This window comes from Rhinatrema bivittatum, chromosome 2 (assembly GCF_901001135.1).
Source record: "Rhinatrema bivittatum chromosome 2, aRhiBiv1.1, whole genome shotgun sequence".
In the NCBI taxonomy this organism is placed as follows: domain Eukaryota; kingdom Metazoa; phylum Chordata; class Amphibia; order Gymnophiona; family Rhinatrematidae; genus Rhinatrema; species Rhinatrema bivittatum.
In genome coordinates, this window is record NC_042616.1 from 132436465 (window position 1) to 132464250 (window position 27786).

Here is a 27786-nt window from a genome sequence, read left to right on the forward strand (position 1 = left end):
TCTTTTGAATCACCACCTTCGATCTACTGCCACTGGTTTGCGGTTGGTCTGCAACAGTGCCTCTTCGCTTAGGTGCCATTTCTACTTGCTGAATGCCGCAACCAAAAGTGCTGTAAAAATTAACATTGAAAGCAAATTGTTGCACCCTTTCAGAAGTGGACTTGTCCCTTTCTGTTAACCTAATTGCAGCCCCCAGCACGATCTTCATAATTTTGCCCACTACCTTACTATATAGCTGCATACTACCAATATGGCTACTACTTAACTAACATGGCCGCTCCATTACCAATATGGCCACTGTCTTACCAATATGGCCGCTCTTTTAACCAATATGGCCGATCCCTTACCAATATGGCCACCCCTTAACTAAAATGGCCCCTATTCTACCAATGTGGCCACTACCCTACCAATATGGCCACTGCTAGCACCCACACTAAGCGAAGTACACATGGCAACCGCCTCTCACATGTCTGGCCAACATCCAAAATCCCTCCTTTTTTTTTTTTTTTTAAATACCCCACTCAAGCATCACATGCGCCATCCCCGCCTGGCCCTCTGACATGTCCCACAACCAACCTTCAAGGCGAGAAAAGCCCGAGCCATCACCCTTGCCCCTCAAGCCTAACAACACGTGCAAATACCCGAGTTCAACCCCTCGCAGCCAATCAACAAAAGCCAAGAGAAAACGTGGCTTTTACCGGTGCCGGGCAGGGAAAGGGACCTGCCAAAGCTTGGCTTCCCCTTTTAAGGCCCAGCCTCGGCCAACCAGATGCTGCGCCTCCCTTAGCTTGCGTCCCTCCCCCCCCCCCCCCCCCCCCCCCCCCCCCCCCCGACGTCGCGTCACTTCCTCATTTCCCTCCCTCCCGACTTGCTGCCTTTCACCCACCCCCATTGTGCCCTGCTCCCTAATCGGAGTCGCGGGCTGTTTATGTCACAGTCCTCACCGATTGTCAGACAGGATAATTGTACCTTAAAAAATTGACATAAAATTATAACCTTCCTAGTATATTTCAGAACTTTGTTACTGTAACCAGATGGTTAAAACGAAAAGTAATGTTGGATTACTTACTTGCATTGATCCTAAGGTACTGTCCCTTTCATAGATATAGTTTGATTAAACTGAAGGAGGGGCAAAAAAGGGGTAGGTAGGTTATATATATATATGTGTTTGTGTCTAACTTCCAGATTTAGTGATTGTTAGTAGTAAGTATATTATAGTAAATATTGCTGTACTGTTCTCGGAACACGATCTCTAGCTTGTGTTACTAAAGAGCCAGTCAACTTTTTCCCAGTTTCAGATACCAGATAAACTCAGTTCTTGATTACCAAAACATTGATTAGAATGACGAACAATTCAACACTCACTATGAATGGCAAGGCATAAAAAATAGCCACACAAATTGCAGAACCTGTTAAAGCTGTTAAAGTTTCTCTAGAAGCACAAGTAGCCTGAAAGAGACAAAACTGCGGCTATAGTAGAAGCTTTGGAAGTACTACTGGTGAAAAATGATGCCTTCTCCAGAGTTTGAAGGAGGACTCAGAATGAGTTGTTAGCTTGTAAGAGCCTTTTTCCCCAACTGAAAATCCCTCCATGCTATAAACTACTCCAGGCTGCTTTGGGTCAAGAGAACAATAGGAAAGGAGGAAGAACACAGAGAGACAAAGGGCAAGGCAGGAACAGGTCCAATAAGGACATTTAAAACATTCCATTAGCAGCTAAAAACATTCAATAGCAGCTAACAACAACCAACTAAAGACAAGGAAGCCTTATCATAGCTTTCACAGCCATCAGCAGAGGAAGGGTTTGCCAGAGGAGCTGCTTCCAGTCCTGAGGAGAGCACCACAAACCCGGAAGTATGGGACTGCTAAGAGCAGTGGTGTAAGGCTCCCTCTGCGCCTCTTACTTTCCCATGGGCCAGGTCATGTGTGGCCACAGCATGCACAGCTGCAAGGGAATTCCTGTGCAGCTACACATTTGCACACCTTACAGGAAATACTACCTAGGAGTAAGACCAAAAGAGAAAGCAATAGAGCTAAGAAAAAATCAAGTTAATGCTCAGAGCAATCTAAATGGTGATGGTGCTGCTCCAACATTTTATCATATAGTTCAACCTATAACTGCACCATCTGGATGATGATAGCAGTGTGTATTTATTTAATCCCTCTTATTATTTTGTATCTTACTGTATATACTATAATCTTGACATGTATTGAGTTGATATGGCACAGATCCAAGGAAAGTTCTTGCACTAAAGATGAAAAAGAGCCTCTGGATGTCTGCAAAATCCAAAATGACCTACAATTAGAGGCATATTTTTAAATTCCAGTTTTAATTCATGCTTGGGCTTCATGATGCTTTTATGTAATTCCCATGTTAATGTAATTTGAACACTTGGCATCTTATGAACACATTACTGATTGAGTTCTTGCAGATTGTAAGATGAAGAGTGACTTGCTTGCATAGGGACTGAATGATTGATATAAACTTTGCAACACATGGAATCAGTCATTAGCTGTCAACAGAGCGAATGCCAGCAACCTTGTGCAACAGTGGTTCTTCATTAGTTCAAAAGATGGACTGAAAGAGTTTAAATAAAATGTTCAAAATAGAGGGTACAGTATGTGTGTGTTTGAAAAGAATAACTCATTTTAGTGTGGTTTTTTTTATGAATTGGAAAGCTTTTTGACATCCATGTCAAAAAGACAAATTCTAGAGTAATTTGTTTAGTTTGTTTATTTCATAACATTTGATTTAGGGCTGGTTCTTCCATTAAGCAACCTAGGTTGCTGCCTAGGGCACCCAATTCTGGGAGGTCAGCAGAAACCTCCAGGTGCCTCCTACCCACTTTGAAGGCATGGCACTACAAGAGAGAAGCATGGATGCCGGGTAGATGAGGGGGTTAGAGACAGAGAAGAAGCTGGATGGGTGATTAGTTTTGGAAAGTGGGTGCTGTATGGGTGGAGAAAGAGAGCGCTGGGCAGATGAGGGTGGGGTGGAAAAAGAGACACAGAGAAAGGGATTCTAGGCAAGTAGTAGAGGGAGAGGATACAGGGCACTAGAAAAAAGGGGGAAAGAGACTGGGGTGGTGATGCTGTGCTGAACAGGGAGAAAAAGGAGAGATGTTGGACAAGGAGGTTAGAGAGAAGGGATGCTGAATATTGTAGACAGGGAAAAAGGCAGAGGGATGCAGGGCTTGGGAAAGAGAGAGGGATGTTGTGCCAGAGCTGCCCCAATAGGAGGAGGGCATGAGATTGAAAGTTTGCCGAAGGTACTTAATACCCTTACACCAGCCGTAATTTGATTACCTGCCATTTGTCAAAAAGACTTCCAGACAGGACACAGTCATAATAAAACAGATACTTACAGAAGTATGGACCCGATATTCAGCCGCATCCAGCTAAGTAACTCAGCCGTATAGAGCATATCCGGCTAAATTTTAAGGCATATTCAGCAACACTGCTATGTCGCTGAATATCCGCACACAAATCGCTACTTAACCGGATAAGTTATATCCAGCTAAGTTAGACCAGCTCTATGGCTGGTCTAACTTATCCTATTAACCTAACCGGATAGGAATGAGTATCGCTACTTATCCATTAAGTTAACCGGACAAGTAGCGCCACCCTGATCCACCCACTGCCCATCCACTTTTTATGTGGTTAAAAGATAGTCAGATAAGTCCTACTTATCTGGATATTGAGCGCTGAATGCATAATGAATATGCCGCCTTACATATATATTTAACAATACATCATTAAAAGCATCATAAACAGGGCCATGTTTAAGATGATGGTGCCCATAGGCAGAGGATTTAAGGCAAGGGGTTCCCTCGTACCTCTCTCCCTGGAAAGCAGAGAGCAGCAGAAGAATCCCCAGTTTTTCACAGGGCAAGCAGGATGGTAGTCCTCACATATGGGTGACATCATCAGGATGGAGCCCAATCACGGAACACTTTTGTCAAAGTTTCTAGAACTTTGACTGGCACCACTGAGCATGCCCAACATGGTACCAACCCTGCATCCAGCAGGGGTCTCCCTTCAGTCTCTTCTTTTTTCCGCTCAGCTTTTGCCACGCGGACTTAGGAGCTATATCACACATTCCTGACAGGAATTTTTTCTTCATGAATTTCTTTGCTAATTTGCAAAGGTTTTCACCCTGTTGGGGTCTCCCTTCTTCACCATCGATAACCGCGTCCATACTACCGTCGGTAACCAGTATAGGCGTGACAGGCACCGATCTCGCGCGCAGCCTAAAGTTTCGATGGCAACGATGGTGATGGGTTTTCGTAGCTGCCAAGATTGTCCTAGGACAATGTCTATAACAGACCCTCACCAGGTCTGTGTACTTTGTCTGGGCCCGACCCATGATGTAGACTCATGTACCAACTGCGCCCAAATGACCCAGAAAGGCCGCCGGGATCGGTTGGAGAAAATGGCTTTGTTAAATGTAAGACATTAATAAGACAGGCTAAGAGAGAATTTGAAAAGAAGTTGGCTGTAGAGGCAAAAATTCACAGTAAAAACTTTTTAAAATATATCCGAAGCAGAAAGCCTGTGAGGGAGTCAGTTGGACCGTTAGATGAACGAGGGGTTAAAGGGGCACTGAGAGAAGATAAGGCCATCGCTGAAAGATTAAATTATTTCTTTGCTTCAGTGTTTACTGAAGAGGATGTTGGGGAGGTACCCGTAATGGAGAAGGTTTTCATAGGTAATGATTCAGATGGACTGAACCAAATCACGGTGAACCTAGAAGATGTGGTAGGCCTGATTGACAAACTGAAGAGTAGTAAATCACCTGGATCGGATGGTATACACCCCAGAGTTCTGAAGGAACTAAAAAATGAAATTTCAGACCTATTAGTAAAAATTTGTAACCTATCATTATTGTACCTGAAGACTGGAGGATAGCAAATGTAATCCCAATATTTAAAAAGGGCTCCAGGGGCGATCCGGGAAACTACAGACCGGTTAGCCTGACTTCAGTGCCAGGAAAAATAGAGGAAAGTGTTCTAAACATCAAAATCACAGAACATATAGAAAGACATGGTTTAATGGAACAAAGTCAGCATGGCTTTACCCAGGGCAAGTCTTGCCTCACAAATCTGCTTCACTTTTTGAAGGAGTTAATAAACATGTGAATAAAGGTGAACCGGTAGATGTAGTATACTTGGATTTTCAGAAGGCGTTTGACAAAGTTCCTCATGAGAGGCTTCTAGGAAAAGTAAAAAGTCATGGGATAGGTGGTGATGTCCTTTCGTGGATTGCAAACTGGCTAAAAGACAGGAAACAGAGAGTAGAATTAAATGGACATTTTTCTCAGTGGAAGGGAGTGGGCAGTGGAGTGCCTCAGGGATCTGTATTGGGACCCTTACTTTTCAATATATTTATAAATGATCTGGAAAGAAATACGATGAGTGAGATAATCAAATTTGCAGATGACACAAAATTGTTCAGAGTAGTTAAATCACAAGCAGATTGTGATAAATTGCAGGAAGACCTTGTGAGACTGGAAAATTGGGCATCCAAATGGCAGATGAAATTTTAATGTGGATAAGTGCAAGGTAATGCATATAGGGAAAAATAACTCATGCTATAATTACACAATGTTGGGTTCCATATTAGGTGCTACAACCCAAGAAAGAGATCTAGGTGTCATAGTGGATAACACATTGAAATCGACGGTTCAGTGTGCTGCGGCAGTCAAAAAAGCAAACAGAATGTTGGGAATTATTAGAAAGGGAATGGTGAATAAAACGGAAAATGCCAAAATGCCTCTGTATCGCTCCATGGTGAGACCACACCTTGAATACTGTGTACAATTCTGGTCGCCGCATCTCAAAAAAGATATAATTGCGATGGAGAAGGTACAGAGAAGGGCTACCAAAATGATAAGGGGAATGGAACAGCTTCCCCATGAGGAAAGACTAAAGAGGTTAGGACTTTTCAGCTTGGAGAAGAGATGGCTGAGGGGGGATATGATAGAGATGTTTAAAATCATGAGAGGTCTAGAACGGGTAGATGTGAATCGGTTATTTACTCTTTCGGATAGTAGAAAGACTAGGGGGCACTCCATGAAGTTAGCATGGGGCACATTTAAAACTAATCGGAAAAAGTTCTTTTTTACTCAACGCACAATTAAACTCTGGAATTTGTTGCCAGAGGATGTGGTTAGTGCAGTTAGTATAGCTGTGTTTAAAAAAGGATTGGATAAGTTCTTGGAGGAGAAGTCCATTACCTGCTATTAAGTTCACTTAGAGAATAGCCACTGCCATTAGCAATGGTAACATGGAATAGACTTAGTTTTTGGGTACTTGCCAGGTTCTTATGGCCTGGATTGACCACTGTTGGAAATAGGATGCTGGGCTTGATGGACCCTTGGTCTGACCCAGTATGGCATTTTCTTATGTTCTTATTCCATACAAAGCAGCGCCCAGGCTTCCGCGTCATCGGCGCCATCGCCAGCCAAGTTGCACCATCGGTCAGACACCAATGATGCTAGGTCGACGTCGAAGACTACTGCATCATCGTCCTTGGTGCTGCCCATGGGTAAAGCTGAGCACCGAGTGAAGCATCGGCACAGGCATCGAAAATCTGTGTCCTCTGTGCCAGGTACACCGGTGGCTTCATCTTCCAAATCTATCGAGCCACCGAAGAAGAAGGCCCGTGCTGAGGAGCCCCCAACCTCCCCTGAGCCAGGTAAACCGAGGCGTTCCCCACCTTCCGTGGGCACCAGCGTTCCACGAGGAATTGCACTGGATGGTGCAAGAGGCAGTGGTGCAGGCCCTCCATGGCTATCGCCAATACCGGTTCCCACGCCTAATCTGGAACTGATGCCACCGATGCTCCCTCCGCTCCTCGACAAGCTGGATGTCCTCATTGGTGCTCTGCCATTGGCACCGGGGAAAACACTGATACCGCTCAGGCCTTCGACACTCATTCATCTCTCCTCGGACGAGGAGGGTCCATCGATGCAGGACCTGGTTCCAGGACCTTCTGGTGCGTTTCCACCAAGGCGTCCACCGAGGTCACCGACGCCTTCACCGATGCCAGCCCCCAAGGCCATCGATGCCCTCGGTGCCCCAACCTCCTCCGGCCGGAGAAGGTCTTTTTCTACTATCTGAGCCACCATTGGGTGCTGGGGATCGATCTTACCAACCATGGTCCGATGACTCTTTCAATTCCCAAGACACTGGTGATATCCCATCTGAGCCTTCTCCACCTGAAGAAAGACACAAGTCTCCACCAGAGGACCTCTCCTTCATTAATTTTATTAAGGAAATGTCAGAGGCTATACCTTTTGCCTTTCAAACTGAAGAAGACTCCAGGCACAAAATGCTGGAAGTCCTTCAATTCGTTGATGCACCAAAGGAAATAATGTCAGTTGATGATGTCCTGCTTGATCTTCTGCAGCGCAACTGGGAGCACCCAGGTACAGTCCCTCTGGTCAACCGTAAGACTGATGCTACCTATTTAGTCCAGTTGGCGCCTGGTTTCCAAAAAACTCAATTGGCCCATCATTCACTGGTGGTAGAGTCTGCCCAGAAAAAGGCCAGGAGACCACGGCCTCATTCTTTGGCACCTCCTGGGAAGCAACAAAAATTCCTCAATGCTTTTGGGCGGAGAGCCTTCCATGGATCAATGTTAATCTCTTGTATTGCGGCATATCAACTTTATATGACCCAATACAACAGGAATTTATTCAAGTAATTACAGGTATTTTGTGAGTCTCTCCCGGATCAGTTCCAAGACCAATTGCACTCCATTGTGAAAAAGGGCTTTGATGCAGGTAAGCATGAGGTTAGATCAGCTTACGACATCTTTGATACGGCTTCCAGGTTATCAGCGGCCGGAATAAGTGCAAGGAAGTGGGCCTGGCTGAAATCCTCGGATTTGTGCCCAGAGGTATAAGGCTGCTTAGCAGACCTCCCCTGTACGGGGGACAATCTGTTTGGTGAGATGATCTAAGAAACTGTCGCACAACTCAAAGATCATCATGAGACGCTTCGGCAGCTTTCCGCTGTACATGCTGACTTCTCTACCTCTTCTAAACGGCTGTTCAAGAGAGAGACGAAAAGAACTGCTTACAAAGCACGAAGATACTACCCTCCACCAGCTCTGTCTCGTCCATCTAGACCCTATCAAAAGCCTCCACCTTGACAGCCTAGGCCTTAGAAGGCACAGCCACCTGCGCAACCTGGTCCTGCCGCGGGGTTTTGACTCCCCGTTAGAGAGGGATTGTCATCTTCCCCCTCTGCCATCCCTGCCAGTTGGCGGCTGGCTTGGCCACTTTACCACCATGTGGCTCAAGGTCACCATGGACCAGTGGGTCCAGTCAGTCGTAGCTCAAGGTTACCAGCTAAACTTCCTCTCCATACAGTCTGACTCACCACCTCGGCCGGGGTGGACTTCCTCCGACCACTTTCAACTCCTACAAGGAGAGATAGCTTCCCTCCTGGAGGCCAATGCCATAGAGCCGGTTCCTCCTTTGCAAAGGGGACAGGGCTTCTACTCCCGTTACTTCTTAATACCAAAAAAGACAGGAGGTATTCGCCCCATATTAGACCTTTGTCCTAAACAAACATCTTCGAAAGGAGAAGTTCAGAAGGGTAACCTTAAGCTCTTTACTCCCTCTTCTCCAACAGGGGATTGGCTTTGCTCTCTAGATCAAAAAGACGCGTACATGCACACAGCAATTAACATATCTCACAGAAAGTACCTCTGGTTCCTTGTCGGAAACTAGCACTTCCAGTACCGAGTACTTCTGTTTGGCCTGGCATCAACCCTTCGTGTCTTCACGAAATGCCTGGCAGTAGTAGCCGCCGCATACTTAAGACGAGTAGGCACTCACGTCTATCCTTATCTAGACGATTGGTTACTGAGTGCTTAGTCTCCGAAGGCAGTTCTTCACTCCCTCCATCTCACCATGCGGCTCCTACTGTCCTTGGGATTTCTAATCAATTATCACATGTCCAATCTGATTCCTTCTCAATCGCTCTCCTTTATCGGAGCAGATCTCGACACTATCCAAGCGAAAGCTTTCCTTCCCAGGGACCGAGCTCATACGTTGGCAGTGCTTGCGCGCACTGTACAGTCTCGCCGAACCACAACTGCTCGTCATGTCCTCGTCTGGTTGGGACATATGGCGTCCTCTGTCCATGTTACCCCAATGGCTCGACTTGCCATGCGAGTAACGCAGTGGACATTAAAATCCCAGTGGCCCCAGGCCCACCGTTCAATGTCCAACATTGTCCATGTCACCAGGCAGCTTCGTCTCTCACTGGCTTGGTGGACCCAAGAGCCCCACCTGCTCAAAGGGCTACCGTTTCAGGCTCCAGAATCTCAAATAATTCTGACAACCGATGCTTCCACTCTAGGTTGGAGAGCACATATCAACCACCTGCAAACTCAAGGAACCTGGTATGCAGCAGAAGCGCAACATCAGATAAACTTTCTGGAGCTCAGGGCGATCAGATATACCCTTCTAGCCTTCAAGGATTGCTTATCCAACAAAACAATCCTAATCCAAATAGATAATCAAGTAGCAATGTGGTACATCAACAAGCATGAGGGGACCGGTTTCTACCTCCTGTGTCAGGAAGTAGCGCAAATTTGGGCTTTAGCTCTCTCTCATTCCATGCTACTGAGAGCGAACTACCTGGCAGGCATGGACAATGTTCTAGCGGACAAACTCAGTCGTACATTTCAGCCCCACGAGTGGTCGCTAAACCCCACGGTGGCGGATCAGATATTTCAGAAGTGGGGGTATCCGAGCATCGATCTCTTTGTATCAGTTCACAATCGCAAGGTGGAGAACTTCTGCTCCCTACATCGCAGTCACAAGACTCCACCGAGGGATGCCTTCGCCCTCTCTTGGGCAACAGGTCTCCTGTATGCCTACCCGCCACTTCCTCTCATCAGCAAGACTCTCGTGAAGCTACACTGGGAAAAGGGCCTCATGATTCTCATAGCCGCCTTCTGGCCACATCAGACATGGTTTCACATCCTTCGCAACCTCTCAGTCCATCCACAGATTCGCCTTGGCACAGATCCATCTCTGATATCTCAGAAGAACGGACAACTGCGCCATCCTAACCTTCAGGCCTTGTCGCTGACAGCTTGGATGTTGAAAGGCTAATCTTGCGGCCTCTCAATCTTTCGGACTCTGGGTCCCAGGTCCTGGTATTCATGAAAGCCTTCTACTAGAAGATCTTATCATTCTAAATGGAAAAGATTTTCATTGTGGTGCACTTCAAAGGAGTTAGATCCTTTTACCTGACCTCTCGGAGTCAGGTCTACAAACTTCCTCCATTAGAGTACATGTCAGTGCGGAGGCCGCCTTCCATAAAGGGTACAGGAGATGTCTCTATTTTGACACAACCCTTAGTAGTGCGCTTTATGAAGGGCTTGTTTCACCTCAAGCCCCCCTCTCCGTCTCCCAGCCCCTGCTTGGGACCTTAATGTGGTATTAGCGCGACTCATGAAACCTCCGTTTGAGTCTCTGCTTTCCTGCGAGTTACGGCATCTCACTTGGAAGGTGCTCTTCCTTCTTGCTTTGACGTCTGCTCGCAGGATCAGTGAGCTACAGGCACTGGTTACTTACCCCCCTTACACAAAATTTCTTCATGATCGGGTGGTCCTTCGCACTCATCCTAAATTTATACCCAAAGTAGTCTCTGAGTTTCATTTAAATCAATCCATAGTTTTTCCTACTTTCTTTCCAAAACCCCACTCACATCCAAGTGAGCGGGCTCTCATTCCTTGGACTGCAAGCATGCACTGGCCTTTTATTTGGAACTCACTTCAGGCCATAGGAAGTCCACCCAGCTATTTGTCTCCTTTGATAAAATTAAACTGGGAATCCCAGTGGGAAAGCAGACTCTGTCCTCTTGGCTGGCGGACTGTATTTCCTTCTGCTACCAACAAGCAGGCCTTCCGCTACAGGGACGTGTTAAAACGCACTCCATTAGAGCAATGGCTACATCGGTAGCACACCTTCGGTCTGTACCTCTTGCTGACATCTGCAGAGCTGCTACTTGGAGTTCTCTCCATATCTTTGCAGCCCATTATTGCGTGGACAAAGCTGGCACACAAGATTCTATTTTTGGCAAGTCTGTTTTGCGCAATTTAGTCTCAGCTTATTACCCAACTTCCTTCCAACAGCCCATTATCCAAAATCACCCCTGTTGTTGTGCCTGTTGCACGTCTTTGGGTGCTTTTGGTACGTTGCTCGGGCATCCTCAGCTCACTATTCAACCATATGTGAGGACTACCATCCTGCTTGACCTGTGAGAAAGCAGAGTTGCTTACCTGTAACAGGTGTTCTCACAGGACAGCAGGATGTTAGTCCTCACGAAACCCACCCGCCATCTCGCGGAGTTGGGCACACTTGCGATTTGTTATTTCATTTTTCACACGTATGTTTTACTATACACAAGACTGAAGGGAGACCCCTGCTGGATGTAGGGTTGGTGCCATGCTGGGCATGCTCAGTAGTGCCAGTCAAAGTTCTAGAAACTTTGACAAAAGTGTTCCGTGATTGGGCTCCATCCTGGTGATGTCACCCAAATGTGAGGACTAACATTCTGCTGTCCTGTGAGAACACCTGTTACAGGTAAGCAACTCTGCTTTTTAGGCACTTTCAGAATTTGGGGCCCAAGGCACTTGCTTATGTTGCTTATGCCTAATTCCAGCCCTGATCATAAAGCATAACAGTAGTTATCATCCTTAATTGCTATCTTCTTCCTAAACTCCTTAGTGAGCCATAAAGTACTCAAACACACAGGTTGTAATTTAATTGAATTAGGTTTCGGGGAAGAAAAATATATTAATGGTAAGTGCACAAACAAACACAAAATGCATTGTTTCTTTCCAAGAAATATAATTGGGTTCAATTCTACTATGGTATATTTAGACTAATTGGTTTTGTCCAGTTTTATAGCAGCACTGATTGTGTTCCAAATGAGCACTAAAACTCAAGTTTATGCATAGCACATATTCCATTTCTCCCCATATCCCTATACATTGCATGTTGTTTAACTGAAAACTAGCAGTAAAAAGAATCATAGCCAATTCTTCAGGCGGATACCTTTTCTTTCTTTTTTAAGATACTGCCTTGAAGCATTCATTCATTTAGGGAACTGCTCAGAGACAAAGCATATACTTAATGTAAAGAAACCAAAGAGAAGCTGGGCGGACAGAAAGAATTAAAAAAAAAATCACATCTGTATTTTATTAACCTTTTACAGCTGAAGATGTATTGCACTATTTAGCCTCATTGTACAACATATACTTAAGAGTCAAAATTAATTAAAAACAAATATCAGAATGAGATGAACTTCTGCCTTTATTGTAAACGTTTGTGTAATTCTGTCTATTTGGTTTTGGTTCAATATCATGAAACAAGAACAAAGGATAAATAGGGTATTCTGGACCAGACTTAAATACTAAGAAAAATGTATTTAGGTTTTCTGATACTGTAAAAAACCTGTTCAAATTCTATCATGCTAAAAGTTTTAGAACCGTAATTAATTTATTATGAAATTTATGGATTGTATTATATACAAATCACAATAAGATTTACAAACTGAATAATAACATAACACTGAAATAATTAAATAGCAACTAAAAATGATAAAACAAACGAAAACCAACAAAAATAATTCATATTTTAAAGTTTATAAATAGAGAGAAAATCAATCCAGTAAGTTTATTAAACTTTTCACTTTCTGTTCTTTAAATATCAGTGGTAAAAGTACTAAATGTAAGCCCTTCATGCTATTATAAAAATGAATCCTTTTTTTTTGTTTGGGAGAGGAGGAAGGCAGGAGGAACACGAATAGCTTCTGATCCTGTCATGGGTTATGTTAAAACTGACTTGGTTTCACTTAAACTACTTACCATGTGTGTGTTTGTGTGTAAACGTAATAAAAGCATAGCCTGCTTGCACTATAGGATAAACTACTTCATTGCCTCAGTCCTGAACAGAATAAACTACTGTGTGTGTGTGTGTGTGTGTGTGTGTGTGTGTGTGTGTGTGGTTTTTTTTTTTTTGGAAACAGTGTGGATTTCACCACCTCATTCAAAACCTGTACTTTTTTGTAGAGTGTCAAAGCTTGATCCAGATTTTACAAGTAGTTCTTTGTCTGCACGCAAAGGACTATGCACTTAAATGAAGTACTAGCCCTCTTTGCAATAAATCAGAATGTGATCTGGCTGCAGTGTTGCCAGATATGATTACTTGACTTAAACTGAGCTGAAAGACCTGGCTTAAATCTAGTCCATTGAGGGTCAGAAGAGAGGAGTAGTGATTGATGGACTGTTTTTCTTCATGTTGGCTTCTGTTTGAACACACTGAAAAGTAATAACCTTGAACAAGATAGATTCTGAGTTGTCACTGACGTACTAGGTAAAACAGTGTTCTTGCTAATGTTCTTTTTATCAATTCCATCTCCCTTACAGCTGGCTGAGGAACTACAGAGCAATCCACTGAGCAGTGAGATCAGAGAGCTGTTGAAACTACTGTCAAAACCTAATCTCAAGGTGAGGAGATGCTGCACCTGCAAGGCACACACATATACCAGAGTATCCAGCAACATTTTCTAATCAGCATGATTTTAAAGGAAGAACAGAATATTGCATATCGTCAATTGACATCTATCCCAGTAGAAAAATAGCTTAATATTTTACTAACTGTAACAAATTTTTTAAATATTTTGACCTGGCACTTACAATTCCATTTTTAGGAAATAAAGAAAGGTCAAATTTAATAACGTGGATCTTAAATTGCATTTCAAGTTAGCTCATCTTCATAGTATTCTCTGTTTTCTGTTAACTGAAAATGCTGAATAATTCCAAGGTATTAATGATAATGTTCTTAAACTTCCTGCTTAATACTGTTTGTTGTTTCCCTCCCAATGCATGTGGCAAGATGGTCCCAGTGCTTTTTACTTTGTCTTGGGAGCAATACAAGAGATATGTATGGTCTACGAACAATGTTTGATGTAAATGTAGTGACATACATCCTTCAGAAATGGAATGTGATGAGACACACAGATCTCTTATAGAGCGACAACTATACTTGTAAAAGTGATTATTTCAAATTCTTTTTTAAGGAACTGAAAAAAAATTAAAGATTAGAGAATAGAAAGGAACCTCTTAAGTTTCTAATTTGCACATTTCTATCACATCCTTATCGCTCATTTTGAGACTATAGATAACAATTGAAATTTCTCAGATAAGCAGGTACGATGGAGTACATGGATCATGTAACTTTATCTTATGCTGGCACAGAAGACATTTCCAATGCTTTCTAAGAATGCATTCTAGCCATGCGTGATGATTTCCTGTTCACCACTGGACCTACTGCCACTTATTTTTGTCCTGTTCTATTAGTAAAGGAGAAAAAAAGCACCCCCTGCCCCAAATTCCTGTACAACAATTTTTTTGCTTCTCATCTTCTCTGAAGGGAATGTTTGTTTTCAGCTAAGATCCCCTTCTTCCCAGTAGCAGCAAGGTTAAAGTAATTGAAACACTTCTGAAAGACAGAATAGTGCAGTAGCATGAAGCTAGTGGGCTACAGGATCATAGGCAACATGGCTTCACAAAAGAAAATCTTGCCAAATTTGATAAAGTAGTGTGACTACTGTGTTCATCCACATCAGCGTACAGAAATTAATTTCTTTGAAGTGACCAGAGTAGTAGAGTCAGGGTTGCAGTAGATATGTGGCCTATCTGCATTTCAGTAAAGCCTTTCTATATAGAAGACTGATAACCAGGGTAGAAGTTGGAACAAAAATTATAAACTGGGTGAGAAACTGGTTGAGCAACAGAACTCAGAGTGCTGGTGGATGGGGACCACTCTGGTGACCAGCGGGGTGCCACAAGGAATAGTGCTATGTTCGTTTCTCTTCGTTGTCTTTATAAGTGATATTAGGGAAGGGTTAGAAGCAAAAGTGTGCCTGTTTGTAAATGTTATAAGCATTTTCTACAGAGCAGACATGCCAGAGGGGGTTAGGTAAGTTAAAAGAAGGTTTTAGAAAAATGGTCAAAGATATAGCTACTTAACTTTAATAATAAAACATTAAAAAAAAATCAACTAATCAAAGTTATGCTTTTGGAATGCAGAACTTCAAAGGTCAAATACCATTTTGGAGGTGAAAAAATAGTCATCAAATTGTTTTATTTATTTATTTAGACATTTTATATACCATTGTTCCATGTATAGATCACAATGGTTTACAGAGTGATATTCATAGTTATAACTCAACAAACAATGATTTTTAGATAGGGCAAAGAGTATGGAAAATTAAAATGAAATGATAGTTTTCTCATCTTATTCAATGGGTTTTGAGAATCTTACATTCTCGCGTTTGATTTGTTCTTCATGATTCGATTATTATCATCTCTGATGACCTCATGGTAGCCAGTCAGTTTAACAAAGGCATTGGGAAAGCTGATAGTATCCTTGGAAACATGTTGCACACTGCCTTGGGTGAATTCCTTATTCAGAAGGGTGGATAATAAATCCAAATAAATAAATACAATGAGATATCACTAGTTGAAAGAGGAAAGTAGTTTTATCTTTGTACAGGTCTCTATTAGGATCCCACCTTGAGAACTATTTTAAGACCTGGAGACCACATCTACAAGGGGACATTGACAAGATAGAGGCAATTCAAATTAGGGATACTGAAGGGCCTAAAAATGTTTTCTCTAGAAGAAGGGAAAAGTGAGATATGCTACAAACATTCAAATATATAGCAGGCTTCACTAAAGTACCAGAAGAAAGCTTTTTTTTTTTTTTAAATGAAAAGTTCCAAGGAGAAGGAGTTGTCATATGAAATTAAAGCAAGGGAAGCTTGAAGGAAATATGAAAATATTTTTAACTAAATGTGTGATGGACACTTCCAACAGACTTCTAGCAGAGGTTATAGAAGCCAAAACAGTGAAAATTCAAGCATACATGAAATAGACACAAAGGCACCTTAATGGCAGATGGTAGGAGAAGATGACAGGTCAAGTAAGATCTGAGACAGTTACAAATGAGCAGAGTGGGTGGATCAAATGATTTATTTTTGCTGACATGTTTCTTTCCAATCACTAAATCATCCTTCTAACATTCTTTCCTCTGCTTCATACATTCATATTACAAGGAAACGTTTACCTTCTATCAAAAGCAGATTAAAGGCCTAGAAAGTCCACTAAGCTCTTTGTTTGTTTAGGTTCCATTAGGCTGGGTTTTGCAGTGACATAGAACACTATGTCTATTTGTGTAGTAGATTACCTTTCTTCTTGTTATATCATTATAGATCTGAGTTTAAAAAGGTATATCAAGGCTATCGTCATGTCATTCTAAGGTCTGCCTTCTTAAAAGAGATTTGCATTGTAGTCTTGACATGGTTTCTTGTCGAGTTATTAGGTTTGGATGCTCTCTCCAGTGTGGTCTATATTTAAGGTTTTTGGTTATATTCATTATTGGATATAAATTGTTCTAAGGAAAACTATAACCAGAAAAGACACAACTGGAGGCTTTCTGTCACAAAAACTGTTTTGTTTTTCATTGCTTGTTAGTCTTATCTTTCCATGTTTATTTGAAGGTAACCCTTAGTTAGGAAGTCCAGTTTCTGTGATTCCATTACATGAGAAAGCAAAGTTCAAATTTAGATAATTTTATTGGCATGATAATTTTACATGTGTTGCTAAAGTGCAATAAATATGCACAGAAAGCGGGTGCTGAACAGTCACGCCTGCTTTCTTTATGCACCCCCAGGTGCCCCCCTTGGGGGTGCCATGCAATATTTAAATTATGGGGTTGCCCCTAGTGTCTCCTTGCTAACGAGAACCCAATTTGCATCATCCGTCTGCCGGGTAGGAAAACCGACGCTGGGTTTATCGGTATCGGCTTTCCTAAACACTGCACAGCCAGGAAGTTCAGGAAATTGATGCTTGTCAGTTGAGCATCCATTTCCTGTACCCAACTGCTGGTGTTTTGTTTTTTTTAAACTTAAAAACATTTTTTTTTTTTTTTTGCCTCCTACTTAATATCGCAACAATTTTAAGTAGGAGGCAGTACAGAAAAGCAGTTTTTTCTGCTTTTCTGTACTAGTTTTAAGAGTGCTCAGCTATTAACGCCTGCTCCAGGCAGGCGTTGATTTCTGATCACTAAATGTGCGTCCTAGACGCACATTTGTTTTTGCATCGAGAGTGAATGCCTCATAGCCTCATTCACATGCATTTGCATGTGATGAGCGCTATTAGATTCACTCCGCATTGGACGCGGGTTGTAGAGGTGCTAATCCCCTTATTGTATAAGGGGATTAATTAGTGCCTATAAAACCCACGTCCGACTGCGGGTTATACAGTGCCCTCGGATGAGCACACTGTATTGCATCGGCTTGAGAATGATTAAAATAAAAGGGTAAGAAAAGAAAGGAAGATTTACTTGTTGCTTACTCTATGCCACCTTCTCTACACCATCTACGAGTCGTTCGAGACGTTGACACGCATATCAGCTTTAGCCATAGCAGCTTGTTGAATAGTGTGCATTAGAAACTAGCAGACCTGCATGCAAGGGGGACAACCTTTTTAGAGACAAGCCACAAGACATGGTCTTGCAACTGAAGGAGCAAACGTGGCTGTCTTAAACCTGGCCTCACCAACGAAGCAAACATCTGCAACCCAGAGGTATTATCCAAGCTACCTTAAGCCAAGCTTCCAAAGACACCCGTTCAGGCCTTAAACCCCTTACAGGGCACTGTTTCCACAGCCTTGACAGCAGGTGCAGCAATTGCAGCCAAGAGCCAGATCTAGGGGCCAGCACCAGCAGATACAGACATCAGCCCCCACCCAGAAACCACTGCATAGTTTTTGAAACTGGCAGGGCCATCCCTTCTGCTCCCAGTCACGGGCAGATTAATGCATTTCTTCAACTCTTGGACAGCTATAACATCTGACCATTGGGTGCTGGACATTGTTAGCAAAGGCTACCAACTCAGTTTCAAAAAGATTCTATCTCTTCCTCACCTCTGCTTTTCAGCGGAACCAGGAGTGAACAGAATTGACCTCACTTCTTGCCCAGCAAGCCATACAGGTAGTCCCATCACACAAACGAAACAGGGGATTCTATTCCCCATACTTCCTTATTCCCAAGAAATCGGGACTTAGGGGCTCTCAACAAATTCCTTCGCAGGGAGGACTTCAAGATGAAATCCCTAAAGTCCATTCTTCCCTTTCTACAGCCCAACTTTTCTGTACTAGTTTTCTGTACTGATGTGCTCCAGCGAGCACATCAGAATGTGCTCGCTGGAGTTCAAGGATGCTCCAGCGAGCACATTCTGATGCACCGTTCCTCCTGGCGGTACCTGTGCTTCAAGTCCAATGGGCAACACTACCAATACAAGGTGCTACCCTTTTGTCTATCCCCACCTTGAGAGTCTTCACCAAGTGCTTGGTGGTAGCGGTTGCCCACCTCCAACGAAAGGGGATTCAACTATTCCCCTACCTGGATGATTGGCTTCTAGTAGCTTCAGAGAAAACAACCCTCAAGTTGCACATGAAGGACATGATCGACTGCTTGCAGGCACTGGGATTCGTAATCAACTATGAGAAGTCCAGCCTCCAGCCGACTCAGATCCTGCAGTTCATCGGAGCAAAGATAGACATGTACAAGGGAAAGCTTTCTTGCCCAAAGATAGGACTCAGACCCTGAGCATCCTAGCAGAACGATTATGGGCCTGTACACAATCCTCTGCTCACCAGGTCTTAACCCTCCTGGGGCATATGACAGCGGCAATATACGTAATGCCTCACACGCAACTACACATGCACTGCCTGCAATGAGCCCTGAAGTCTCAATGGACGCAGTTCGTTCAACTGTTGTCATCACAGTATTCCTCACCAGGGCCATGAGGAGAGACATAACCTGGTGGCTGTCTCCACCAACACTCACAGAAGGGAGCCCTATTCTGAAGCCCAGCACATGAATTAATTCTCACCACAGACACTTCAAACAGGGGATGGGGACCCCCATCTCAACCACCTACAAACACAGGGCTTATGATCGGACTCAGAGCGTGCCCAACAGATAAACCTGCTGGAGCTACACACAGTTCACAATGCCCTTCTCGCCTATGTCGTCCAAGTTTGGGGCAGAAATTTCATGGGTTCACACAGACAACCAGGTGGCCATGTTCTACATAAACAAAGAAGAAGGGTCAGGTTCCTGGACACTGTGCAAGGAGGCTATTCAAATTCTGGAATGGACGGAGAAACATGACATCTCACTACAGACCACTTACCTTCCCGGAATTGTGAATTCCAAAGCAGACCATCTCAGCAGGATATTTCATCCACATGAATGGTCACTAAACCAGTGGGTGGCGGACAAGCTCTTTGACCAGTAGGGTACCCCAAGCATGGATCTTTTTGCAACAGTAATCAACAGGAAGGTTCACAGATTCTGCTCAATGTTTCCAAGTCCAGAGAGATTTGCAGAGGATGTTTTTCTAGTCTTGTGGACAGAAGGACTTCTTCCTGTATGCTTACCCTCCGATTCCGCTCCTTTCTTGTACCATACAAAAATGCATCGTGAACATTGCCGACCTAATCCTCATAGCCCTAGCATGGCCGAGACAACCCTGGTACACTTATCTGGTTCAGCTGTCCATCACTCCTCCTATACCATTGGGGAGGGGATGGATCTGCTGACTCAAGATGGGGGAACATTGCTGCACCCCATGCACTCCTCGCTTCATTTCACAGCTTGGAGGTTGAAAGCGCAGAACTAAACCACCTAGGTGTGTTGTCAGATGACCAAAATGTCCTGATATCATCATACAAGTTTTCCACTTGAAGGAACTATCAGCTCAAGTGACACCATTATACAACCTGGTGCCGGGTTCAAACAGGTAGACTCATTCTCCTGTTCACTAGAAATCCTCCTAGATTACCTGCACACACTTTACCAGTAAGGGTTGGTGATAGCCTCGGTTAGGGTTCACATCAGTGCCGTAGCAGCCTATCCTCACCCACACAACAACCTCCCAGTTTCGAACCACCCAATGGTCTCTTGCTTCATGAAAGGAATCTTGTGTCTGAGGCCTCCAGTAACCAAACCTCAGGTTCCCTGGGATATTAATCTGGTGCTGGAACAGCTCATGCTCCTGCAGTTTGAACCAATGGACAGTTGCCATGTGACGTATTTAACTTGGAAGGTGGTATTCCTGGTTGCTCTAACTTCCGCAAGGCAGGTTAGTGAACTTCAAGCCCTGGTTCACTGCCCACCATATCTGTATTTCTATCATGACAAGGTGACCCTACAAACTCACCCCTCCTTCTTTCCCAAGGTAGTTTCAGCTTTCCATCTGAACCAAACTATAACGTTGCCAACATTCTTCTCAAAGCCTCAAGCAATGATAGATAATGTGTTCTTCATACTCTGGACTGCAAAAGAACTCTGGCTTATTACAAACATAGGACGGATGTTGAAAAAAGAATTTTGCAATTATTTGTTTCTTTCAATCCTAATGCACCTGGACTCCCAGTGGCAAAGAGAACTCTCTCAAACTGGATAATCCAATGTATTCAATTCTGCTATTCCAAGCATTCAAAAAACTTCCTAGCAAGGTCAAGGCACATCAAGTCTGGGCGGTGGTTTCTTCAATAGCACACCTTTGCATGGTACCTTTGTTGGACATTTGCAAGGCAGCCATTTGGTTTTTCACTGCATACCTTCACGTCTCACTACTGTCTAGACCAGCAAGCATCTTTGGATGCAACCCTGGGTTCAGCAGTTCTGGACCATTCAATGCGATAACAGGATTGCACAGCTGTCCATGGTAAGGATGGCTTGGGCATACAACACTCACTTGCAGTTCCAAAAGAGGATGTCACAAGTCCATTAGCATGCAAGACACAACCCTTTTGCTGGGGACTTCCAGACAGCATGGCTAATTTAGCCCTGCTATTCATGGGAAAAAAGCAAGATAGCTTACCGTAAATGGTGTTTTCTGTAGGTAGCAGGATGAATTAGCCATGCTGACCCACCCGCCTCCCTGGACAGTCTCCTGAGCATGCACTCCAGATGGTTTCGCTATTTTGTAGACTGAGAGAAGATGGCAATCGATCGCATGAGAAGACGTACATAGCCGCACAGAGCAAAGCTCTTTGATCTCTAGGAGAATCTCTGCCTCAAGGGCCACTGGAGGACATCCCAGAGACAGCAGGCCTCAATTATCCTGCTATCTATGGAAAACACCGTTTACTGTAAGCAAACTTGCTTTTCTATGCTGTTAAGTCACATAACCCATGTGTGCAAGTCATTGCAGTGCTGTCAAGAGAGAACACCTAGAACAGATTCTGTTAATCTATAAGCACTATAGAGGTACAGCTTTGAGTCATAAGTGCCATTAAATTTCAGTGGGATATCTAGCTGTACATGTTTACTGAACTTTATCAAAGAGACTAGTTTACATAGTCTGCATCCTGATCCAGTGGATTCTTGATTTTGACAGGTAGTGGGAGTTTGCTGTTCTGGTAAAATAGTACTGAATGCTTGAACAGCCTCTGCTGTATTTCTGTTGTCGAGCGTTCCTTTGTTGAAACATGAGTGCAATTGAAACAGGATCCTGTTGCCATTGAAGATGGTTTTGCATTTGAGCCCACTGAGGGAACCAGTCCTTGGAGATGCAGTAGACCGGAAATACTGAATTGTCTGGAACAAAAATTTTGTGGTGATATTTTTTAATTCAAAAATTAATTACTGTACTTAAAGCAGTATTTCTTCATAGCCAACCAGGTGGCATATTTGTTGAACTGTTTATCTGTGGTATTCCATGTAAGTAAAATAGCCCAATTAAAGAGTCCATCCCTCCCCCTCCCGCTCCCCCCCAAGTCTGGCTATATGCCTGGCTATAACACTGCATGAGCTTAGAGCTGCAGTTCTGAGGGTATGTTTAGGTCAGGAAGGAAAACAGCACAAGTACATTCGATTTTCTAAAGTATGCATGCTATTCCTCCCCCCCCCCCACCACCACCACATCCATCTCCACCTGTACAAATAGATTCGAAATATGCAAATATTTTAAATGCATGTACTTTGCACTTGCTGATTTTCAAAGAGAAACAAAGTGAGTAGTTTCTCTATAAAAAATAAAAAATCATCATAAAGTACATACATTAAAAGCACTTGCATAGCTTGCAAACTATTTGAATCCTGCCCCAGAATTTGCATAGGTTTAATATTTAGGTTGTGTTTGTCGAAAGGAAAACTATATGACCACCTCTGAGCTTCATGAGAAATATTCACATAAAACTTACAGGGTAAGATGGGGGACAGTGTGTTTGTGTTCTAGTGCATGTTACCACAAAAAAATTACGGCGCTAATCACTTTGATATCTGCAGGGTTTTTAAACATAGAATATAACTAACTTTTTGGTCTGCTATATTCCAGTACTTTGCAACACACATGCAATAATTTTATAACTCCATTGGAGAATATTCTGGCCTTTTGATCTTCTATATACTGTTGGTTGAAATGCTGTTTCAAAAATGTTTACATTTTTAATTTATTTATAGAATTTCACCAAAACATATTTTTTTTATCAGTAGAATTTTTTTTTTAAGATCGGAGTTTTTATGAGTAAAAGTAAAGTTGAAATGGAATGCTCTAGTGAATTGATTTCATGTGTTGGATAAATGTACAGTAACTGACTAAAAGCTGGGCCAGTAGCAAAAATATACCCATAAGTTATTGATCAAGAGCAGAGGGCAGTATTTTTATGAAAAAAAAATTGAAGCAGAGTGTGAAGTTAGCATTTATCAGAAACACATGGAAGCATTTAGGTACAATTGGTCAAATATTGAATATGTTTAGCTAAGGCTTTGACACACAGTATGCTCATTGCACTAGTTACTCAGTGTTTTTCAGAACTACACTAAGAAACAGAGGAAGACATTTTTAGTATAGATTTTCCATGTTGGTGATCAACTTTACAGAATGCAATAAAATGTACTAAGAATTGTGTCATCAGTGGGGAGAAAAGGAAGTTACTAATATTATCATACATATTTGGTAAGCCAATGAGTAGTAAGGCTATCCAGGAAAAACTATGTGTATAAATTTACTGAATTTAAGTTGTCTGTAAACTTTGCTGCTCACCAGCTTACTAAATATGGGGGAGGGGGGAGGAAGAGCAGCCAAGCCACAGTTAAATTCTATCTCTGCCCTGCTTGAGTACCTCTTCCCCAGATCTTTCTAAAAACATTACTGGGTTAAGCAGAACTGATCTTACCCCCTTCTTTTACCTTCACAATAATGTTTGGTTAAATTCCCACCCCCGTCCCAATCAGAGGCCCCCAAAAGGCTTTTAAATGCAGAACAGGAGAGGTATAGTCTCTTACCTCCTCCCACTTCTATAAATCACAAGTGCATGAAGCTCTAAAGGCTTCTGGCATTTGTGTTAATTATTCACTTCACTTCTTAATTGATTGGCCCTTCACTGACAGCTGAAGAACCCATCCCATTCTGAACGGGGATTGTCTCTTCACTGGAAGACCAATCTGTGCTACCTGGCTAAGTTTAAGTCATGCCCCCAGAATGCCACCACACTGCCTCTTTTATTTTTTTTTGTCCGAGTACTTTTAGTTAGGTAATGACTTACTTGACTAAAACCTAATGGTTTGAAGGGGCAAGAATTCAAACCCAGTTTTGTCTGGTTAAGTCCTGAAATTAGCAGACCAAACCCTCTGAATATTGACTTCTCTGTTATCCTAAAAACTAATATTTTAAAGGGACCAGATCTCTGCCTATAATTTTTAAATACTATGAAAATTCCAGAGCATATAATATTGAAAAGTCCTTCTGCTTGGCCAGATTTCAATGGACTCTAAATCAAGGTGTTTTTCTCTTATTGTTAAAGCAGGTCATGTGCCCCTTGGAGTTCTAAGCTTAGGAAGTATATTAGGTGCTTTGTCTTGCTGTCCATGCAAATACTGCAGAATATGGATTGAAATCATGCTTAAGGCAGGCTGAATATATTCTCTGCTGTGTGACATAGTGGGACTGTGGATCAAAGCATATTTTCAATTTCTGCCTCTCTACCCCGTCCCCATAAAAGCTTAAAAGTTACCATAGCATCATTAAAATAAAGTTTAAAAATATTGAGCGCATTAATCAGAGCCATTTCCACAGATAACACAGTATTTTCCCCATGGATATGGGCTGTTTGAAAATTATCCACCTTCAATGTAAGTAAAAGTATGTATGTTGTTCCACAATGTATGTCATTTTGCCCACAGTGTGCGTAGGCATTTCTGGGGATGAGGTTAGATTGGAGAAGACAACTGGTGTAGTGTTTTCATTTTCAAAGTGACGTGCATGGGTTTTCACTGAAAAAGTACCTGCAGAAAACACAGGTGCAAATCACCTTCCCGGCTCCTAAGGGTCATTCAAGGCAGTGTACAAATTAAAATAATACAAACCAAAAAAAACCAAATACAATTCATATATCAATAGCATAAGCATAAGAAAGCATAAAGAAAATATAAAAATGCAATATAACATAAACCAGCATTTAAATCAATAACAATAATATGAGCTTCGATGCTCACCTAACCCATAATCATCAACCACACCCTATCCCATACATTTACATAATAAAACCATTATTCCTTCCATTCCTCATCTCCACTAAATCATATAACATACAACAGATCAATCTCAAAAAATAGTCAGTTGGTTAAAACAGAATTAGAATCTTCAATATTGAGAAATCTTTTTTCCAAAAAATGAAATTATATTGCTTTATCCTAATGTCAAGGGGTAATCTGTTCCATAATGAAAAGCCAGCTGTTCAAAAAGCCTTTGCCCTCAAACAAGTGTATCCCATTTCTTTACAGGAAGAAGTCTAAGACAAGCTAGAATGTATAGCACTGAATAAAGAGGTAGATATAATTGGCATCTCAGAGATCTAGTGGAAAGAGGATAACCAGTGAGACACTGTGATACCAGGGTGCAAATTATATTGTAATGATAGAATGAATTCAATTAGTGGAAGGTGCACTATTTGTTAAAGCGGGCAGAGAATCAGAATAAAAGTTATGCAGGAAGCAAAATGTACTGTAGAATCTTTGGGGTAGATTTTCAAATGTACGTGCGGGCATATATGTGCACGCGCTACCCAGCGCACACACATGTTCGCCCGATTTTATAACTTGTGCAGGCAGGCGCGCGCATGTTAGAAAATCAGGGGGTGCACAATTGTGCACCCTGCACCCACCAACGCCCGCAGGCTTCACCTGTTCTCTCCCCCCTAATCTGACCTTCCCACCCCTTCCTCTAACCTATCCCCCCAGCCCTATCCTAAACCCCCTCAAATTGTTATTTTACCTTTTGCGCCTACCTGGAGGCAGGTGCAAGTTGTGCGTGCTGGCAGCCTGCCGGCACGCGATCCTCCAACACAGCGGGAAATGGCCACTGTGCCAGAGGCCTCTGGCCCCGCCCCGCCCCTGGACTGCCCCTTTGGTAAACCCCGGGACTTAGATGCATCCCGGGGCTTTACACGCATTGCCGGGCCTTTATAAAATAGGCCCAGGGCACGTAACCCCCTACGCACGTAAATCCTCTGAAAATCAGCCCCTTTATGGATAGAAATTCCCTGTGAGAAGAAACATAAAATAACAGTGGGGGTATATTACCAACAACATGGCCAAAATGACAGGCAGATGATGAAATGCTAACAGAAATTAGGGAAGATAACCAAATTAGCAACATAGTAATAATGGGTGATTTCAGTTACCCTAGTATTGACTGGATAAATGTCAAATCAGGACATGCTAAGGAGGTAAACTTTCTAGATGAAATAAATGACTGGCTCATGGAGCAGCTACAAGAACCAAAAAGAAGGGAAGATTTTAGACCTAATCCTTAATGGAACACATGATTTGGTGTGAGGCATAACACTGTTGGGGCCACTTGGCAAGAGTGATCATAACATGATCAAATTAGACTTGATACCTGGAGGAAGGACACTAAGAAAATCTACTGCAATAGCATTTAATTTTCAAAAGGAAAACTATGATAAAATGAGGAAAATGGGTATGAAGAAATTGAAATGAGCAACTGCAAAATTTTATATCAGGCATGGACGATGTTTAAAAATACCATCTTAGAAGCCCAGATTCATTAAGGTGGAAGGAAGGCAAAATAAGTGCTGGCATGTTTAAAAAGTGAGATAAGAAAGACTATTCTAACCAAAATAACATCTTTCAAATGAGGAAAACAGGAAACAGCATAAGCATTGGCAAGTTAGATGCAAATTATTGCTAAGGAAGGCAGCAGGCAGAATTTGAAAAGAAGCTTGATATGGAAGCAACAATTTATAAAAACTTTTTCAGTACATTCAAAACAAAAATCCTGCAAGGGAAGACAGTTGGGACCATAGTTGATCGAGGAGTAAAAGGGGCACTAAGGGATGATAAGGCCATAGCAGAGAGATTAAATTAATTCTTTGTTTCATTCTTTACTGAGAAAGATGTAAGGCAGATACCATGCCAGAATTGAAATATAAAGGTGATGATTCAGAGGAATTGAAAATAAATCTCAGTGAACCTGGAAGATGTAATAAGGCAAATTGACAAACCTAAGAGTAGCAAATCACCTGGACCAGATGACATACATCCCAAAGTGCTGAAAAACTTTGAAAAATGAAATTGCAGACATACTATTAGTAATCAATAAACTATCATTAAAATCAGCTACAGTAACTAAAGATAGGAGGGTAGCTAATGTCGTGCCAGTTTTATTCAAAGGGTTCTGGGGTGATCCAAGAAAATGCAGACCAGTGAGCCTGACATCAGTGCTGGGAAAAAGCTATTATTAAAAAAAAAAAGGGACAAAGCCAGCATGGATTTTGCCAAGGAAAGTCGTGTCTCACCAATCTGCTACAGTTTTTAAAAGGTGTGAATAAACATGGATAAAGTTGAGCCAGTTGATATAGTGTATTTGGATTTTCAGAAGGCGTTTGACAAAGTACCTCATGACAGACTCTTGAGGAAATTAAAAACTCATGGGATAGCAGGCAATATTTTATTTTGGATTGAGAACTGGTTGAAATATAGAAAACAGAGAGTAAGGCTAAATGGTCAATTTTTGCAATGGAGAAAGATGAACAATGGAGTACTCCAGGAATCTGTACTGGGAACGAGTGAGGTGATCAGATGTGCTGATAATACAAAATTGTTTAAAGTTGTTAAATCACAAGAGGATTGTGAGAAATTGCAAGAGGATCTTGCGAAACTGGGAGTATGGGCATCTAAATGGTAGATGACATTTAGGGGTGAATTTTAAAAGCATTGCTCGCATTAAAGGGCCCTTATGTGCGAGTATCTAGGCCGCCTTGGGAATCACCACCCAGAAAAATGATCTAGGCATTATTGTGGATAATACATTGAAATCCTTTGCTCAGTGTGTGGTAGCGGCCAAGTGAGCAAATAGAATGCTAAGAATTATTAGGAAAGGAATGGAGAATAAAACAGAAAATATCATAGTACCTCTGTATCACTCCATGATGCAACTGCACCTTGAGTATTGTGTGCAGTTCTGGTCATCACATCGCAAAATAGATCTAGCAGAATTGGAAAAGGTACAGAGAAGGGTGACCAAAATGATAAAGGGGTTGATTCTTCTATGAGGAAAGGCTAAAGAGATTAGGACTCTTCAGCTTGGAGAAAAGACGGCTGAGGGGAGATATGACAGAGGTCTATAAAATGAGTTGAGTGGAACAGGCAAA

General features: G+C 42.4%; 1 protein-coding gene across 5 annotated transcripts in view; it reads left to right on the top strand.

The window, feature by feature from the left end:
- MPP7 (membrane palmitoylated protein 7) overlaps positions 1–27786 on the top strand; it is a 745631-nt gene that overhangs the window by 358556 nt on the left and 359289 nt on the right. For all 5 annotated transcript variants that reach the window (XM_029588635.1, XM_029588634.1, XM_029588638.1 and 2 more), the window contains one exon: positions 13459–13539. In XM_029588635.1, coding sequence (XP_029444495.1) covers positions 13459–13539 — 81 coding nt within the window. The remainder of the gene's footprint in view (positions 1–13458; positions 13540–27786) is intronic.